This window comes from Penicillium chermesinum (genome assembly GCF_028974085.1).
Source record: "Penicillium chermesinum strain IBT 19713 chromosome Unknown utg000008l:1.0-1752722.0:1.0-1753981.0, whole genome shotgun sequence".
NCBI classification, from domain to species: Eukaryota; Fungi; Ascomycota; class Eurotiomycetes; order Eurotiales; family Aspergillaceae; genus Penicillium; species Penicillium chermesinum.
The window spans coordinates 1-16,856 of NW_026695318.1; the positions used below are offsets into that span (position 1 = coordinate 1).

The 16,856-nt window shown below is 52.5% G+C and overlaps 7 protein-coding genes and 1 pseudogene across 8 annotated transcripts; 4 read left to right on the forward strand and 4 right to left on the reverse strand.

The window, feature by feature from the left end:
• Position 1: 1 nt before the first annotated feature.
• Positions 2 to 355, reverse strand: N7468_009777 (annotated as a pseudogene). Its single transcript has one exon. A coding segment is annotated over exon 1 (354 nt).
• A 308-nt stretch (positions 356 to 663) lies between these two features.
• Positions 664 to 2,742, forward strand: N7468_009778 (Cupin domain protein; the record flags this gene model as incomplete). The annotated part of the gene is made up of 6 exons (XM_058479073.1): positions 664 to 725; positions 791 to 954; positions 1,014 to 1,078; positions 1,150 to 2,164; positions 2,218 to 2,466; positions 2,531 to 2,742. The coding sequence occupies 6 exons, from the start codon at positions 664 to 666 to the stop codon at positions 2,740 to 2,742; spliced, it is 1,767 nt and encodes a 588-aa protein (XP_058325641.1).
• A 300-nt stretch (positions 2,743 to 3,042) lies between these two features.
• N7468_009779 (tubulin-folding cofactor B) lies at positions 3,043 to 3,999 on the reverse strand (the record flags this gene model as incomplete). Its single annotated transcript, XM_058479074.1, has 3 exons — positions 3,043 to 3,383; positions 3,447 to 3,666; positions 3,727 to 3,999. 3 exons carry the CDS (start codon positions 3,997 to 3,999, stop codon positions 3,043 to 3,045), a joined length of 834 nt encoding a protein of 277 aa, XP_058325642.1.
• A 513-nt stretch (positions 4,000 to 4,512) lies between these two features.
• N7468_009780 (tRNA (carboxymethyluridine(34)-5-O)-methyltransferase) lies at positions 4,513 to 5,482 on the forward strand (the record flags this gene model as incomplete). Its single annotated transcript, XM_058479075.1, has 3 exons — positions 4,513 to 4,602; positions 4,655 to 4,779; positions 5,008 to 5,482. The coding sequence occupies 3 exons, from the start codon at positions 4,513 to 4,515 to the stop codon at positions 5,480 to 5,482; spliced, it is 690 nt and encodes a 229-aa protein (XP_058325643.1).
• Positions 5,483 to 5,863: 381 nt separating this feature from the next.
• Positions 5,864 to 6,760, reverse strand: N7468_009781 (MYB DNA-binding domain protein; the record flags this gene model as incomplete). The annotated part of the gene is made up of 4 exons (XM_058479076.1): positions 5,864 to 6,079; positions 6,100 to 6,214; positions 6,301 to 6,640; positions 6,667 to 6,760. 4 exons carry the CDS (start codon positions 6,758 to 6,760, stop codon positions 5,864 to 5,866), a joined length of 765 nt encoding a protein of 254 aa, XP_058325644.1.
• A 5,731-nt stretch (positions 6,761 to 12,491) lies between these two features.
• On the forward strand, positions 12,492 to 13,175 carry N7468_009782 (uncharacterized protein; the record flags this gene model as incomplete). The annotated part of the gene is made up of 1 exon (XM_058479077.1): positions 12,492 to 13,175. The coding sequence occupies one exon, from the start codon at positions 12,492 to 12,494 to the stop codon at positions 13,173 to 13,175; it is 684 nt and encodes a 227-aa protein (XP_058325645.1).
• Positions 13,176 to 13,960: 785 nt separating this feature from the next.
• Positions 13,961 to 15,215, reverse strand: rpn8 (proteasome regulatory particle lid subunit RPN8; the record flags this gene model as incomplete). The annotated part of the gene is made up of 3 exons (XM_058479078.1): positions 13,961 to 14,566; positions 14,674 to 14,945; positions 15,029 to 15,215. The coding sequence occupies 3 exons, from the start codon at positions 15,213 to 15,215 to the stop codon at positions 13,961 to 13,963; spliced, it is 1,065 nt and encodes a 354-aa protein (XP_058325646.1).
• Positions 15,216 to 15,759: 544 nt separating this feature from the next.
• On the forward strand, positions 15,760 to 16,768 carry adk1 (adenylate kinase ADK1; the record flags this gene model as incomplete). Its single annotated transcript, XM_058479079.1, has 4 exons — positions 15,760 to 15,922; positions 15,977 to 16,029; positions 16,123 to 16,277; positions 16,360 to 16,768. The coding sequence occupies 4 exons, from the start codon at positions 15,760 to 15,762 to the stop codon at positions 16,766 to 16,768; spliced, it is 780 nt and encodes a 259-aa protein (XP_058325647.1).
• Positions 16,769 to 16,856: the final 88 nt, after the last annotated feature.

Sequence of the window (16,856 nt, forward strand, 5' to 3'; positions counted from 1 at the left end):
CCGGTGTATTGAGAAGTCGCATTAAATTTGCCCGCACGCCAGGAGTCAATACTTTACTATCGTCGAAACTGTGATCCTGGGCAAGCAGAGGATGGTGAAGATTGATGGGCAAGTAGAAGGCACCGTATACCATTGGGCCAATGACTGGGCCGCGACCAGCTTCATCCACACCAAGCACACATGGCGTACTCTCTCCAGCATCACCAGCTGCCCCACGAGGGGTGATGGCCACTGGACAAGGCGTGTAGTATGTGTAAGACTCGCCCGCGACTAACTGGGCCGTATCCACGCTGGGAGGAATAAAGGCCAAATCATCATTGACGGTTTCCATCGGGGCGTTTTTGTTTGCCTTCATGTTCGATTGAGGATCGGACGAAGCAAAACAGGAATGTTCAAAAGAAAGGTGTTGGACAATGCGAGTGGTTCAGGAAGGCCATGTTAATTGCGGTATGTGAAAACGCGTCGACTGTTCGGGTTTAGCGGCGGCGCGCGTTTCTTCTGCGTCTCCGGAGTCCCCATCGCATCGTTCCCTGCTATGAACATATTCGTCGTTGGAGCCCTTTCAACCCTCCACCTTTTCCCCTCACCGGATCCCAGAATTGTACCAAGTTGATTCTTCCTTCTTGATTGGATTGGTCTTCTTCGCCGTGACACCCTCTCAAAATGGCACGTGGGGCGGCGAAGCCCCGCGATCTCGACTACTCGGCCCTGGGGACGCTGGGAAGGTAGGCCTGCGCGGTCCTATTTCATTTGCGCAAAAACTCCAGAAATCTAATTGTGGTTCTGATAGACGTACCGGTATATCCTTGCAGGAGAGAAAGCGCGACGAGGATGGAATGGAGGAGATGGATGGACTCTTCTCTTCTCCTGAGAAGTCTCCCGCCAAGCTGAACGGATTTGACGACGGTGACAACGAGGACTCGATGGGCTCCGATGTCATGTCCATAGATGAAGGTATGTTCGAATGACTGGGTATGTGCGTACGGTGTCTCTAATGACTTGAATTTGAGTAGGTAACGGCCCTGCCCCGGCGGACTTCTTTCATTCAGCGAAGCGCCCTTCTTTACTACCTGCCCGGGTCGGTCGCCAGCCAAGTATAATCGAGCCCCATCTGCGCGCAAGTCGCCTGTTTCGCGATCTTCTCCCGAGGTGGCAGAGGACTATGCGGCATCGAGCCCATCAGATGGTAAAGGCTTGAATGCAAGCGCTCGCCAAGAGACCTCCCCATTAACTACTCGCTCGGTGAACGCAGGCCCAAATCGACCGAAACCTAGCGCTCAGCAAAACAGCAAGCCCCGAGTGGCATCCAATTCAGCCGTGAACGACTTTTCCGACGATGAGGGCGACGAGAATTCTTACTCATTCCCGCCCGAGGAGAATGACATCGATGAAAGCATCAATGCGGGTAATGAGACAGTGATCCCGGAAGACGATGTCTCCAATGTTTCAGGAAACAACAGTGGAACCGAGAACGACTCGCTTGGAGTAGCGCCAGACCCTCCGCAGAATACAAAGGCCGGCACGTCAAGTTCAAAGGAGACCAATAAAAGCCGAGCGTCCAAAACTGCTGATGGAAAGAGCAAGAAGGCCAATGACGGGAGACGCGGCCGGCCCCCGAAAAACTCGCGTCCCCACGACGACGACGAATCGTCCAACAACAGGCCTCCAAAGAAGGCTAAAACAACAAATGCAAAGTCTCGGGCTCCCCGCGAACCCTTAGACCCCGAGCTTAACAAAGTTGTGGAGAACTACGCGCAGCGCTCGGGCCCATTGAAAGGCCGGAGCCTTTACATCTTGAAGAAGGAACATCCGGAGGATACTAATTCTACCCATACACGGTCGGGCCGAGTTTCAATCCGACCATTGGCTTATTGGAGAAACGAACGCTGCGTGTTTGGAGACGGTGAGGCTGCTGAGGGGCAACGGTACCCGATGTCCACAATCAAAGAAGTCGTGCGCACAGAAGAACTCGAACCAGAAAAGTCGAAGAGGGGCAAGCGCTCCGGGCGAAAGTCCAAACCCAAGAAGCAGCACGAGGAATCATCTGATGAAGAGGACGATCCCAATGCCGATGTATGGGAGAAAGAGGATGGAATTCTTCACGGTTATATACCAACATGGGATTCCAAAACTCAAACCACCACTGCAGATGAAGAGATTGTCGGCAAGTACAAACACTGGCATAGTAGAAATCCATCGCTAATACCCCATCTACAGATATCGCATATGCCCCCTCTGGTATCAAGACCAGAGAGGTTAAGGACTCTACGTTCCGCTTTGCCAAATTGCTCAGCTCGCACTTTATTGGTTCCGGTGTGGTAGAGCTACCAAAGGACGGTATTAAAAGACCCAAGAACTCCAAGAAGATGCATATGGTCTTTTATGTTACCCACGGCCGTGTTCAAGTAGATATCTCTGGCGTGCAGTTCAGCGCAGGCAAGGGGTCCGTATTTCAAGTGCCTCGAGGTGAGCAATGATCGTTGAGCGAGGGGATTCTGCAAGACTACTCACACTGTTATTTCTCCGACAGGTAACCATTACAGCTTTCAAAATCCCTACGAGAGAGAAGCCCGCCTGTTTTTCACCCAGGGTTGTATTCCAAACGAGGGCGAGCAATCAAACCCCTCAGAAGAATCCCATGCCGCAGCTCCAGAGAGTGGTCTGGAAGGCGAAAGTGACCCTGCTACTTCCAAAGCTTCAAAAAACAGGGGACGCCCCAAGGGCAAGGCCAAGGCCAAATAGATCCGTCCTAGATCACTTTTTTTGGCCTGATCGTCGATCTGTTCTACATCACACTCCTGTGTTGACGATGTGTCACGATACCCTATGTTCTTTTCTCTAGCGTGATATTTGTCTCCTTTCTTCCTTCCTTCCTTTTCTTTCCTCTTTTAAGTGCTTCCGGTGGTCAACGTACCAACGGCATCATTCTAATTCATTTGTATCGGGCATGGTAGGGCCGGGCTGAGGTGTTTAGGATTAGCATGTTATCTACATCAAACAAATCAAGTTATTCGACTTCAGGAATTCTGAAACCGTGAAATTTTAGATCTCCTCCATTAAGTCATCTAACTCGTCGTCCAGTCCCAAAGGAGGGAAATCCCCGACTTCCACCTTTTCAGGTTTAACAAATACTCCCCGTTTCTCAGGGCATTTGAAATACCGCTGCCCGTTAACGCTGCCGTCATTCTTCCCTGTGGGTTCATCCAATTCGATGCCAACCCAGATGGGCTGAAGCTCCGCAGGAAGGTCTCCTTCCTTTGCAAGCTCGCGGCCAGGACCCGTAATGGGAATCGCAGGCACGGGGCCTACAAATTGGATCGTTCCACGCCGGACATGCGGCGGAGACGATGGTAGGACAATGGCTCTTTTAGAGACACTAATGCCTATAGGTGCATAAGACGTTCCGGATCAGCAGGAATAATACAGGTCAATAACGACAAGCTTACCTCTCGAGTCGACTTCGCCCTTATCTTTCGTAACCTGCTGGCGTAAAGACTCCTCGGCCGATAGCGCATTAGGGTCGAAACGGCCCAGCTTCTGGTTTCTCTTCCAGGCCAAGACGGAGTCTGAGAGGGACTCGTAGGCCTCAGCAGGAAGTTCATACTTCTCGACCGACGACAGGTCTGTGAAATTGGGCCGCAGAGCTTGCGGGCGGGTATCGTGCACCTGAGGACCTTGTCAGCCATACAGTACTCATCTCGCATTGAGCCCATGGCACAAATTCACCTCGAATTCAGTTCCCTTGACCAAGCCCCAGTCCCCGATAATACGGTCATCGTCATCGGCCCACTGGTCTGGTCGGCCGGGGGTCTTGATACGCAGTCGCTGGCTCCCAGGGGGGATTCCGGTCATAGTCTCCAGCTTCGTTTTGACCTGCATGACCGTCCATGTGGGCGTTATGCGGCGTTCGGTCACGAAGCTGGGCTCTCCGCTAGCAGAGCCCAGAGCTGCATTGGTGATAATAATGGAAACATCTTTAGGTGTTGGCTGGAATGACATGGCTGAGGACAAGAATTTCGTCCAAACCGCCAATTTCCAGCGGTTGTGCGTTAGGGCTAGAATTCGATGTTGAGCACGGAGTTGAAGCCTGTAGAAGCGGGACAAAATATGGGCGGAACCTGAAGCTCAGGCAGCCAAGCTGATGATGCATAAATTGGCGGGAACCCAATAACATCGGGGCGGTGGCATAGTGGTACTGCGTGAGATTGCAAATCTCGAGATCCTGGGTTCGATTCCCAGTCGTCCCTGTTTTGCCGGTCAATTATTTTTACGTCTGGTGTATACGAACCGTGATTTATCCGAGATGTGGATTTCTGGATTTCTTGATTTATTTTTAGACTTTTTTTTTTCGCCTCTACCATCCAATCGTGGAGTACTGGATGGGTAAATTCCTCAGTGCCAATTTGGGTGGATTTGTATACTTCGGCAGAAGACCCCGGCCACGTGATGTCTTCGCTAGAACTTCTTTCCCGCACGAGCCCAAACGATTGCAAGAACAAAATCCGGGGCATCATGGAATCCCAGGCAGAAGCTTACGAGCAAGAGAATGTGCATGAGGTCTACCAGAATATCGCACAGCATTTCTCAGCCACTCGCTACAAGGTACTGAATCTCCAAACAAAACCGCGATCCAGCCACTAAGATCCCCCTCCAGCCCTGGCCTATCGTTCATCAATTTCTCCAAAATTTGACATCTGGGTCAATTGGACTGGATGTAGGCTGTGGTAATGGCAAAAATCTCATGGCAAATCGAAATGTCTTTATCATCGGTTCAGATCGGTAAGTCTACCATACTACATTTGCAAAGTTGGGGGGAAGATATAATTTCTGTTCTTGGTATGCTTTTTGCTTGCGCTTTTCTTTTTCCTTCTGGTTTTCTTCTTTTTTTTTTATTGGATTGGCATTTTTGTATCCCAAAAATGGTTCCTCTAAGAGTAGAACAAATGCCTGCATCACCGTTTCCTGCAAACTCTCCTTCCGAGCACTAGACTCATTCATCCTGAGCAGATCAGAAAATCTGGCCCGGATAGCTCTGAAGCAACATCCCCATTCAGCCATAGTAGCTGATATTCTTCGTCTGCCGCACCGGGATGCAGAGTTCGACTTTGCCATCTGCATTGCCGTCGTGCATCATCTGTCCACCCCGGAACGGAGAGCGCAGGCCATTGCGGAAATCCTGCGGACGGTCAAACGCGGTTCAGATTTGCAACCTGGAGGACAGGTCCTCATATATGCGTGGGCACTCGAACAAAAAGATAGTCGCCGTGGGTGGGCCAAGGGTGATCAACAGGACGTCATGGTGCCATGGGTCCGGAAGAATCCTACCGCTCCCCAGGAGTCCCAAACTTTCCACCGTTATTACCATCTGTATGAAGAAGGAGAATTGGAAGGGGATGTTGAGCGGGCCGGAGGCCAGGTGGTGACGTCCGGGTATGAGAAGGATAATTGGTGGGTGATCGCAACACCCAAGGTCATCTCATGAAGTCCTGCGTGCTGCGCGAGCCAGCCGCGCGCCCTGCAAACCGGGAGGGTTCATGAGAGAGGCAGAAATGGTCTGCCAACAGAAATCCAATGCGACTCCACCCGGAAATTCTCAAAATAAAACGTATAACGCAAGAGGGTGTCGGCAATCTCTCTACTGGCGCCGTGACCACTCATCAAAGGACGGTATACCTCCAGCCGACGCTATGCAAAATCGTATCAAAAGATAACGGAAATCCGAGGGGGGAAGGAGAAAAAAGAAAAGAGAGAAAAGGAAAGGAAATGTGAGAATCAATCCGAACGTTGATCATCAAATCATCTCAAGGCATCGTCCGTGGGGGCAGTCCCATGTGTGGGCCTAACATACCCGGTGGAGGAATGCTCATCTCTGGTCGTCCAACTCCATAGTACTCTCGCGGGGAAGAGGCACAGGTGGAGCATAGGCAGGCACGCCTGCCGTTAGCTCCTCGAGGAAGGAAGCTGAGGAGCGAGGCCAGGTGGGTGGCCTGGGAGGGTGCGCGAAGTAGAACTTTTTCGTGGTCGAGTCAAAGACGTGCTGGCCCGACGCGTTCGGGTGGTTGGGGGATCGATCGCATGGCTCGATAGAGAGAATGGCACCACGCCGGCGCGGCGGGCCATCTCCTGCTCTCCAAGCTGCCAGTGCATCGCTTCTGCCGCGCGCCATGGAATGGCCATTTCCTCCGCCACTTTGGACCACATTTCTGCTTTGAATCTATCCCGGGGCCTCGTTAGCGGGATTCTCTCTTGAGGCGAAGGAAAGGCGAGGGAAGGGCGAGGGAAGGGCGAGGGAAAACCTACCGTTCATATAATCGGGCTAGTTTGTTCTTCTTGTCTTCATCCCATTCGCTTCGACGTTCGAGGTAGTTTTGATAGTGAAGACGGCAGCTGATCGCACTGCGACCTGGCAACCGTTTGCTGATATCCTCCCATTTCATGCCGCTGCCCCGCAGCTCGATGATGAGAGCATCCTCTTCGGGAGACCATTTGGACTGCTTCTTGGCCGGGGATTCGGCGGTATGAGCAGGCTGCAGGCGTTTGGGAGCCCCCGAGGAGCCCGGCTTGGTCAAAGGCGGGGCTACAGACGGAGCCGGACCTGTCAAAAGGGGAGCTGCTCCTGGCGGGGGGGCCTGGCAAGGACCTCGGCGTATAGAGAGGCGGGTTGACCGGGGGGGCTTTCTTCCTCATCCTGGGGCTTGAGTAGTAGTGAGATATCCACTTTGGCGGGCGGCAAGATAGGCCGATTTTGTAACGCAATCATATGCGCGATGGGGGGCGAACGAGAGTCGAGACGAAAGTAGAAGCCCCAGATGTAGAAGAGCACAAGCTATCAAGCCTATAGTCTCCCGCTCTTTCCTTCTTCTTCCTCTTCTCCTCCCTCTGGATTTGGCAGGTCTTCAGACGGTCAAAAAAATCAAAGAGCGGTCTCGTGCAACGAATGATGAGGTCAGGCCTCTGCTGTCCTGTCCAGGGCTACGAGTCAAAATAGGCGGAAGAAAGCGTGTGTACCGTGGGAAAGAAGGTGCAGGAACCAGGAACCCCGGAGAAGAAGAGAAGTCGAAAGACTAGAAAGAAAGAAGGAAAGGCATCTGCAGAAAAGGCCCGAACATGAAGGTAGACGAAACGATCGAGAATCTCCGGATGGATCTTAAGGGAGTCTAAGACCGTGGAGACTTATACGGTAATGGTATGGAAATTAAAGCATCTAAATTGAGGTAAAAAGGAAAACGGGTCTTATTCTGAGGTGGGGGGGAGGAGGATTTGGAAATTGGGGGTTTTGGGAATTGGGGAATTTTGAATTCAGAAAACCCCCATTTTAAGCCCAAACGAGCAAAGGCCAAACATGGCCCAAGCAAATAAAAAATACAAGATTAAAAATAACGCCCTTAACCCACTATATCTCCGATCCACTTCGGCCGCCTTGAATCAAGCGGTCAGGGTCATTGCAATCCTGGCGGTTGAGTTCCTATCAATCTATGGGTTTCTGGGAGTTCTGCGATGCCCGAACCAGAAGGACCTCTAGTGGGTGCAGATGTCATGACGAGACCCGCCATCATCCTTGGGAGAAATGAAAGCAGAGCACTGACCACGTCAACGGACGCTAAACTCGCCCTAATGCCACCATGCCGTTGTGACTAAAACACGCCTGAACCCAGATCGCACTTGCTTCAACGGTTGGGGCTCCACTCATCATCACGAGGGGTCGAGAGAAGGTAAGAGGGGGTGATGCAACAGACCCTAAACCAGGATCTGGGGTGTCGTTCGCCTCGTCCCACCAGAGCTCCTTGAGCATCCAGTGCAACCTATCGGGGATTTTTGCTCCTTTCTTAGGGCTTCACGCTTAACCCTTTCCCTTGATTTTCCCCTTGATTTCCTTTTTTTTTTCCGCGGTGGATCCTGTTACGGGTTCCCGAGGCGTTGGGTGGAGGTTTCGATGGTCGCCTTTTCCCCCTCCTTCATCTTGTTCCGTCACCTTTCACTTCTTCAGCTTCGGGAGCAGAATGCCGCTGAGGGGGATGGGAGCTGTGTCGGAGCTGTGCGCGACCAACAGAGATACCGGCAGTTCTTCCAGAACGCCTATTCCGTCGGCTCAACATAGGATAAACTTGACGCTGTAAGACTCCCGAATGTTGTGCCGCAGAGCTGTCGTTCGCAGTTATTCGTTTTTGGTCACACGGCGTCGCAATTTGCCTGAAGGGCCAGCTCTAGGTGAAATTAAATGGTCTAGAACTGATCTTCTGGAGGCTCCAACAGCTTCACGAACCTCCCCGTGGTTCTTAATTTGCGCGTGAAGGACCGGATCGTCTCGGCCTTCTCCGCCTTTGGATCATCTACTGCTTGCCTTCTTGTGAAGGGGGGCCTGGCCAAAACTAGGCAATGCTGCCGAACCGTGGTACATGTCGAACGACGGGGCTAAAGGGAAGGGGGGGGGAAGTCAGTAAGTGAGAGGCAGGTTTACTGCGTAGTAGATTAAGGGACCGGTGGGTCTTGTTGGGCTGGAACACTCTTTCCCTTTTTCTCCTCCCCCCAAACAGCCCACTCTTCCACGAGCCCTTTGACAAATGCTTCAAAATTGCAAGATAAGGCAAAACGCAAAATCACTGAAGGAAACTTCCCCCCCCCCTTAGGCAGTCTCAGAACGGACTGACGCCAACGGGCAAGCTGCAGCTGTGGAAGGTCGAGTTGAACCTCCGTGATTGGGCTGCTGCACATGCAAGAGGCACGGAGCCCCAAGTGGCAAAAGCATCGACTCATCAAAAAGTACCGGCAAATGTGGTGGAGATTTTCCTCGAACATGAGTTCCTGCCAGGGGTTCCGTTGTCCTTTTTTTTTTCTGACCATCAGATATAAGCTACCAGTATATGAACGGGGGACTAGAATCCCAGCAAGACCGAAATAACGGTCGTGACTGTACGTGCCGATCTCAGTTTTGAAACAGTCCAAGCGCGAAGGATCGACATGCAACCCAGTAGAGAGCGGGCTCTGATGGATCCAGAACTTGATCAGAAATTGGGCATTGACAAGCCGCGAAGGGCTCGCCCTATCGCGACGGAGAGGACAAGGATCCCTTCATAAGAGGTATGACGGATGAGGCAACGTCAAGGCTCGAGAGGGGCTGGTCCATTTTTCTGACCCGAAGCGAGGTCGATCCGCGATGATCCCGTGGAGGTTTTTTCGTCTTCAGGCATCTCATAGGAGGGAGGACGGGAAGCTAGAAACTGTCTCGCGTATGCGATACGTCTTCTCGAGCTCTACGGATCAAGGTCTCTCTAGATCATGACTAGCACCTAAGAGGAAATACGCAGTAGCCTCTGAAGACATTCGACTTTGCGGGTTTCCTCGTCCTCGCCAGGCCTCATTTCCCGCGCGTTTCAATGAAATTAATTGCGATGCCGAGACCCATGGATTTCGTCCCTTCCAGGGTTCTCAATTTCCAGCACACTGAGATTGCTTGACCCTTAGGAGACCATGCCCATCTTATTTTGTACAAAGTACTCCGTATACAGAGCACCTATGGTCTAGTTCTCCACCTGAGCTGAACGTGAAAATGGGGAGAGAAAAGTGGCGCTCCGCCGTTTGAGGGCTCGATGGGGCTGTGCTTCGCGTAACGGCGGATCGTCGGTAGACGCGAAGAACGCCGCCGTCAAAGCTCTTCGCAAACGGGCAAAGAGTGGTGGGAAAGCTGAAGAAAACGGGAGGGCCGTTCGGTCTCGAAGCTCGTTCGCTCCGGCTCAATCGAACTCCCTTCCCTCAAATCCCAACCTTGAGACGATGCGAAATGCATCGATAGAAGTCTTGTCAGCATCCTGTACGGAGTAATGAGGAGCAGACGGGCCGCAGGTTTAAGACTAGTGTGTCTTTCCAGGGCCTATAGGAAGTTCGTTCTTGGGGAGTTACCAACCGGGGGACGCCCTGAGAGATCGTCCCCCGACCCAGAAGCCTCCTCGGAGGAGGACTCGGCCGGATCTTGACTGCGATCGAACCGGTGATGTACTTCATTTCCGCCTTCCCCATAAGGAACGGGGGAGGCTCCACTTGGGTTGAGCCACCTGAAACACCCGAGCCCTTGTGGGGAAAGCACACTCTAGGCGAAGACACTTTGGGCCATTGGGCTTCCTCGAGACCTACGGGAAAGAACCGGTTCATGAGAACACCCCCAGCAGGGATTGGAAGATGTTGGATAATGGGCAATTTTTGGGTACTTTGGGTGGTACTTTGGTTGTTCTTTGGGTTGTACCTGGTTGTAGCTTGGGCCTGTACAGGGCCCGCTTGTTGCCACAATCCCCCATCCAAGATTGACACCGTCGATCTTTCATAGCTTGACGTCTTTGGTCTAGACTCCCAGAGTCTGCGACAAGGGTCCATGATTATGATTACAGCACTGGGCTAATTAAAAGCGCCGGAGGTTTTCACAGTCTAGGCCCTCCCTCGTGGCGATCGTCCTGCGTGACAGGGGGTCCAGTCCACGGGTTCCGAGAGTGACAGCCTCTCCACAAGGTGGATAAGGGTGATGTACCTCCTGTCATTGTGAGGAGTCACAAAGAGCACGTATGTTTAACGGGATGTCCCCTCGAAGGGTCGCTGTTGCAGGGCCATGACCTACATGGAACGCCGATTAGCCTCGTAGCAGCCTTGCGATCTATCAGGTCCGACGGGATTATCCCGGCTATACCAGGTGCTCTTGTGGGTTAGTCCTACCGGGTTGGACCAGGTTGCCTCGTGCAATGCCCAATCCACCTGGGGAAAGTCGGTCTGTAGGGGCCAGACAGCACAGAAACAAAGGGAGAAGGAGTTGAAGGAGTTTGGCTATTCAGAGTCTGTGACTGAGTGGTATCTATTTGCGTGTAGAATCGTCTCCCGGGAATGACCACCAAGGGGTAATAATAGGAACATCCAAGTCCATTTTTCATTCCTTAAAAGGCTTTGGTGCCTCACCAATCCGTTCCTCGAAGCACCAAGGAATAGTTGTCTCTTTGCTCTAGGTTCCTTGAGATGAATGGTCAAGTCCTTCGAAGCTTTGGTCTCAATCAGCAAGGCCGTTTTCGTTCATGGGCTGCTACCATAACCCAAACGATCATAAGATCCTCACTTCTCGCTCTTCTTTATCGGACGTGGGAAATTGGTCGAAGGGGCCGTCTCCAAATTGTACTCGGGAGTTTCTAATCAGGTCGCAACCACTCCCTATCCATCGCGACCATAGCCACAGCCACGGTCAGGTATCTCTCTATCCTTGAGTCCTGTATGTTGTATCCAGCATGTCAGCTGGAGAGCTTAGCAGCCGTCATAGGAAGACCGCTCTGACGATATGGTGACTCCCTTGGGCCTGAAGCCTCTTGGGGCCGGAGTAGATATAATGCTGAACCATTACATACATATATGGAGGCCATTCAATCAAGATGGGGGATGAGGCCGTCGCGACCTCTACGCCAACCGCAGCTGCTAATCGCCGAGCCACGGATGTCACCGAATTGTCATTTTCCAGGCTCGTCTTCATATAGCAGTCTTCATCAGCTGGCTTCGCTGGTTGTTAGAGTGTCACATTCCGTAACCCGCATATGTACGAGCCCTAGATGCAGATGTAGACATGTCCCCGATGTTGACCAACCTAGATCACGACCGTGTGAAAGATACCTGCGATGGGATCATCAGGCAGCCCTTTCTCCTGGGACTGGGTTAGGGCTGAAATGACCGGTCCGCTTCATGGATGCTACAAATTCCTATCGAACTTCCTTCATCAGGGACTAGCCCCTTGCGAGCAATGTTTAAGAGGGCCAGCAAGGCGTGGTCAGGATCTGGCAAGAAATGTAGGGAGCATCTGGAAGACGTGATCTACGAATTATTGCAAATTTTATTTGCATTATTTGGAATGGCCTTGGGGGAATGTATAGCACTGACATCTTCCCCAAGCAAAAGCGAACTGCTTGCCCCCGGCTGCAGAAAGCAGGCAGGTAGCAGCAAGTATCTGGGCCATCCACTGGAGTTTCCCATGCTGCATGTCAATCGATTGGACTTCGACGTCAAAGGAGCCATCAGTAAGAATGCGCATAACATAGATGCTTAAGACCGGCAGCAATTTTCTGCGGACAAGTATGACGAGGGTGTAGCATCCGAGAGATCTCCTGCCCAGTATGAACGGGCAGAAGTCAAATTCCACAACGAAGAATCTGGCGCAGGCCATTATTTTGCTACCACGAAGCGCCATGCTACGCCCTGGACAATACGTGGGGCTTGCGAACGAAAAGAAACGAACCCGGGAGTGGAAGAGCAAAACCATCGTCTACGGCACCCTCCAGATCTCCTTCTGAGGCCAGAATGGAAAGATACGTAGACAACCCCAGCAGGGGCATCCATAGAGTGGTGATTTGCGCCGTTGGTATATGAGGGCAGTCATATATATATATATCTGAACAATTTAACGTTGTGGAGCTGTCGTCTTCCCGCTTCCCATTCCCTCCATTTCCCTCCCGCCTCGTTCAATTTATCCCGAGCCCATGGCCCCTCCATCGCTTCCAAGATTCGTAGACCAGCTCATCACCGAGCTGATCGCATGCCACGACCCGAATGCTAGCATAGATGATGCGAGGGATGCGCAGGCCCAGAATTTCCTATCCACCATCGCCGGACCACAGCTAGCACAAGCCAAGTCGCTGATGCTCACATTGCACTGCCTCTTCCCCAATGATCTTCTGCCTGCACTGGACATTCTGGACCGCCGGCTTGTACGGCGCCTCGTACGTGCGGATAGAACCATGGCCGATCAGCGCCCCCGAACCGAAGATACTGAAGATATCTTCCTGGTCATGTCAGCCTCGTCTATCCCACAACCGGGAGCCTCATCGACCACGCATGTGCCCGAGAAAGGCTACGAAGTCCGGCTGGATGCGTGGAATTGCACCTGTCCCACCTTCACCCTCTCGGCGTTTCGAGATCTGCAAACAAGAGCAAGCTTGCCTGTCGAGTCACCCTCCAACCCGGACATGTGGTGGGACCAGGATGAACCCCGCCGCTATCCATTCGGCGGGACTCTCGCCTGTGCTATAGACCTGGCATCCCCTCCGGTCTGCAAGCATGTTCTGGCGTCTCTCCTGTTTGCACGTTCGCCTCAGCTCGGGGGCCGCGGAGAGAATCTGTGTCTCGTTTCAGCAGAGGAGTTGGCTGGCTGGTGTGCTGGATAGGCCTCGGTTCTTGTCCCGAGAACCTGATGAGACATCCTCGCTCATCATGATCATCAGAACCTGAAGAAGAAGCCAGAAATATGAAGGTACCTCTCAGCTTGATCTTTGAGGTGGGGGGAAACTGATCTATGTTCGAAATCACGCCCCGCCCTCTAATGGGTTTTGTTAGCTCCGTGGTGTATGCACCCCGGGGTCCTTGCTATTCCATGTCCAAGGGCCGAGCCCGTTTATGATACCTATGGATTGTCTAACCCACATCTAAGCTTGTTCTCTGATGACCGACTCTGGTGGAACAAGCGGTTCAAGCACGAATGTCAGGGCCGCGACACCTTCGTCCTGCGGTTGTTGTGTCAGCTCAAAAGACAAAGTCTCTTGCCGCGAGTGTACGCGGTATGGGATGCTCATGCACACATCTATGTGCGGGGACACATTTACTTCGACTTTTATGGCCACCGCTATTCAGCTTGTTACGTTTTGGGCTGGATTAGTAGTGTATACACCTACCAACCGGAGGAGGACTGAAGCAAATGGCAACATGAAAACTAAAAGCAAGCCTATGGCCTGTGAAAGCCACAGAGCTGCGTGCTCGATTATGAACTATCTTCACCGAGACAGATGGGACTCTTGTATCTCTGGTGAGGATTCTTACTGGAATGTGTCAATTTACAGCTCGGTCCACTTCCTCGATCAGCCGTACTATACCACTGCAAAGCAGTTCTAAACGGTCATGTCGTATTGATGGGAGTTGCCTCCGAGCTATCGAAATCATATGCCTTGCTTTTTCCTTAGCTCTTCTTCTTGTTCTTATCAGAGCTATCTGGCTCCTCCTTCTGTTCGCCATTAGCGGCCCCAGTGGCCTTCTTGGCATCCTTATCGCCCTTACCGGCATTCAATTCCTGTTCCCGCTTTGAGTCGCTCTCCTCCTGTTGCTGCCGGTTCTGGATCTTGTTCTCAATCAAATCGTGGAACGCCGTGATCGCCCGGATCAAGCTGCTGATGTAGATAGCCATCAGCTGATCGTTCGTCTTGACACTCATGGCGCGTGCAAGCTCGCTATTCTCGATTGGTGCCTCCTGGCCACTGATTCCCGGTGCTTGAGTGGGAGTCGTCAGGTTGGGCAGGAGGTTGAACACATCTTGCAGGTTGCCCAGGATAGCGTGGTTGATGGGGAGCTCATGGTCAAGCACCTTCTGAAGGTACTGGCCAATGTCACGTAGTCGAAGGTGTAACCCTTGCAGCGATTGGAGCTGTGAGGTGATGCGTGTAGAGAGGGTGCCCACAGCAACGTCTCTGATATCCCGGAGAAGGTGTTCAACGCCGATCTCTTCGGCTTCTTCGGCCTCGATTATGGAAGGCGTGTGTACAAAGGTCTTGGAAGTTGTTGTTCCGTCCTGTTATCAAATCGACCGCTTATAGTTAGTATTCTGCTTAACACGCAGCGCCTCTGGGCCAGAGGAGGAGGAGGAGGAGGAGGAGGAAGCGGCTCAACAAGACTTACATCCTTGATCTCATCCACAGCAAAGTAGGCGTCTGTCGGCACTCCAACCTCCTTGGGCTGCACGTCGACAATGACCAGCAAAGGATTCGGAGTATATTTTTTGAAGAGCTCGTTGATCTCCAAGTCTGAGGCACGAAGCTTCGGGCCCGAGTGGTACCAGCCGACCAACTTCTCTCGTGCATTGATCTTCTTGAACATGTCTCTCATCGACTCAACAAAATTGTGATCTAGGAACCACACGGATGGGTCCTTCTCATCCTCCTCAAAGGGCACTAGAAACAGGGTGGACCTGTTAGATCTTCTGCTTGCCCTGCGCATGGAAGAAGCTCATGGCCGTAGACCTGGGGTAAACTACCTGCCTCAAAGCTGTTGGACACGCGCACATTGTTCCCTGAGTTCTCGCCCAGTAACACACCCACAACACGCTTCCGGGTCCCCTTGGCTGTCCGCCCATAGTGATCGGCGACGGAGAGCAGGACTAACGGAGCGACCGTGACGCTGCGGTTGACGAGGGATAATGTGTCCGCCGTGGTGGCAGGCATGGTGGAGAACGGGGGAAATCGACAGGTGCGTGTGAATGACTTCTCTGGAATCCAAGTAGAACAGTCGATTAGATGGAGAGACTAGGAGCTCTTTGACTGATCAACAAGGTTTGGGTGAGAGCCACGCAGGTGACGATGCTTTCCTGGAGCTTCTGAGATGCGCCACAGCTTGAGGCTGGAGCGGAATGACTAAGCCGGGCTTTGGTTTGCGGGCTAACCAGTTAGCGAGAGATCGAGATTGATGGACGGCATAAGTGCTGTCCAAATCTGGTCTAAAACGATCTAGCTGAAGTATAGTCGTAGCACATACATCTAGAAAGAGGAGACAGGAAGATCTCGTAGTCTTGCCGTTCGTCCGTGATGAGTTGGCCCCGTAAAAGTTGGCCGTACACCAGGAATCCGATCCGCCGAACCTCGGACGCTAAACCTTTCCCTGCCCTTGCTGCAGTTCCCCATCTTCCGCTTTACTTACTCTCCCACCACCCTCAACCTTTTCTCTGCTTTCTCGATCTTTTCGAAATCTCCCCTCTTCTCTTCGGTCACAATGGCTCCTATCACAGATGATGTTGTCTCTGGTCTGAAGGACACTATCGGGAAGCTTGAGGCCCGGGTTGTTGAGCTGGAGGGCCGCTTGGTCAATGGCGACAAGAAGCCCAAGTCGCTGACTGAGCAGATGCGCATCATTCTGATGGGCCCCCCCGGTGCCGGTAAGCAGCAATTGTTCTTGCGGTACTAGTCATCATAGGTTAATTTGTCCCCAGGCAAGGGTACCCAGGCCCCGAACATCAAGGAAAAGTACTGCGTGTGCCACTTGGTATGTTGGAATATCTCTTTCGGAGACAAGGGAAGACCGTGTGTGTTGGAATTTTGGCTGACGATGTTTCGCTCTTTTATTCAATTGGAATAGGCTACCGGGGACATGCTGCGCTCTCAGGTCGCGAAAAAGACGGACCTCGGCAAAGAGGCGAAGAAGATTATGGACCAGGGTGGTCTTGTCAGTGATGAGATCATGATTAACATGATCAAGAGTGAGCTGGAAAATAACACTGAATGCAAAAACGGGTAAGAAAGACCGCGTCAGCCTGATTCGTGTTGACCGGGGAACCCTCTTTCCCCCCAGTACAATCGACTAACGCGCGGACAGTTTCATTCTGGATGGCTTCCCTCGAACCGTCGCCCAGGCCGAGCGTCTGGATGACATGCTTGCGGAGCGCCAGCAGAAGCTCCAACACGCCGTGGAGCTGCAGATCGATGACGCTCTGCTCGTGGCCCGTATCACCGGCCGTCTGGTCCACCCTGCTTCCGGTCGCTCGTACCACAAGATCTTCAACCCTCCCAAGCAGCCTATGACTGACGATGTCACTGGCGAGCCTTTGATCCAGCGCTCTGACGACAACGCCGATACTCTCAAGAAGCGCCTGGCCACCTACCACGCCCAGACCTCTCCCGTTTGCGACTACTACAAGAAGACCGGTATCTGGCGCGGCATTGATGCCAGCCAGGAGCCCGGCCAGGTTTGGAAGAGCCTGCTTGGTGTTTTCAACAAGAACTAAATCGGCCATGTCTCTCTCACCCGAGACGCAGCCCGTAGGAGTTCCATCCCCCAAAATACAGGGAGACAAGCCGGCCAGCTTCCCTAAT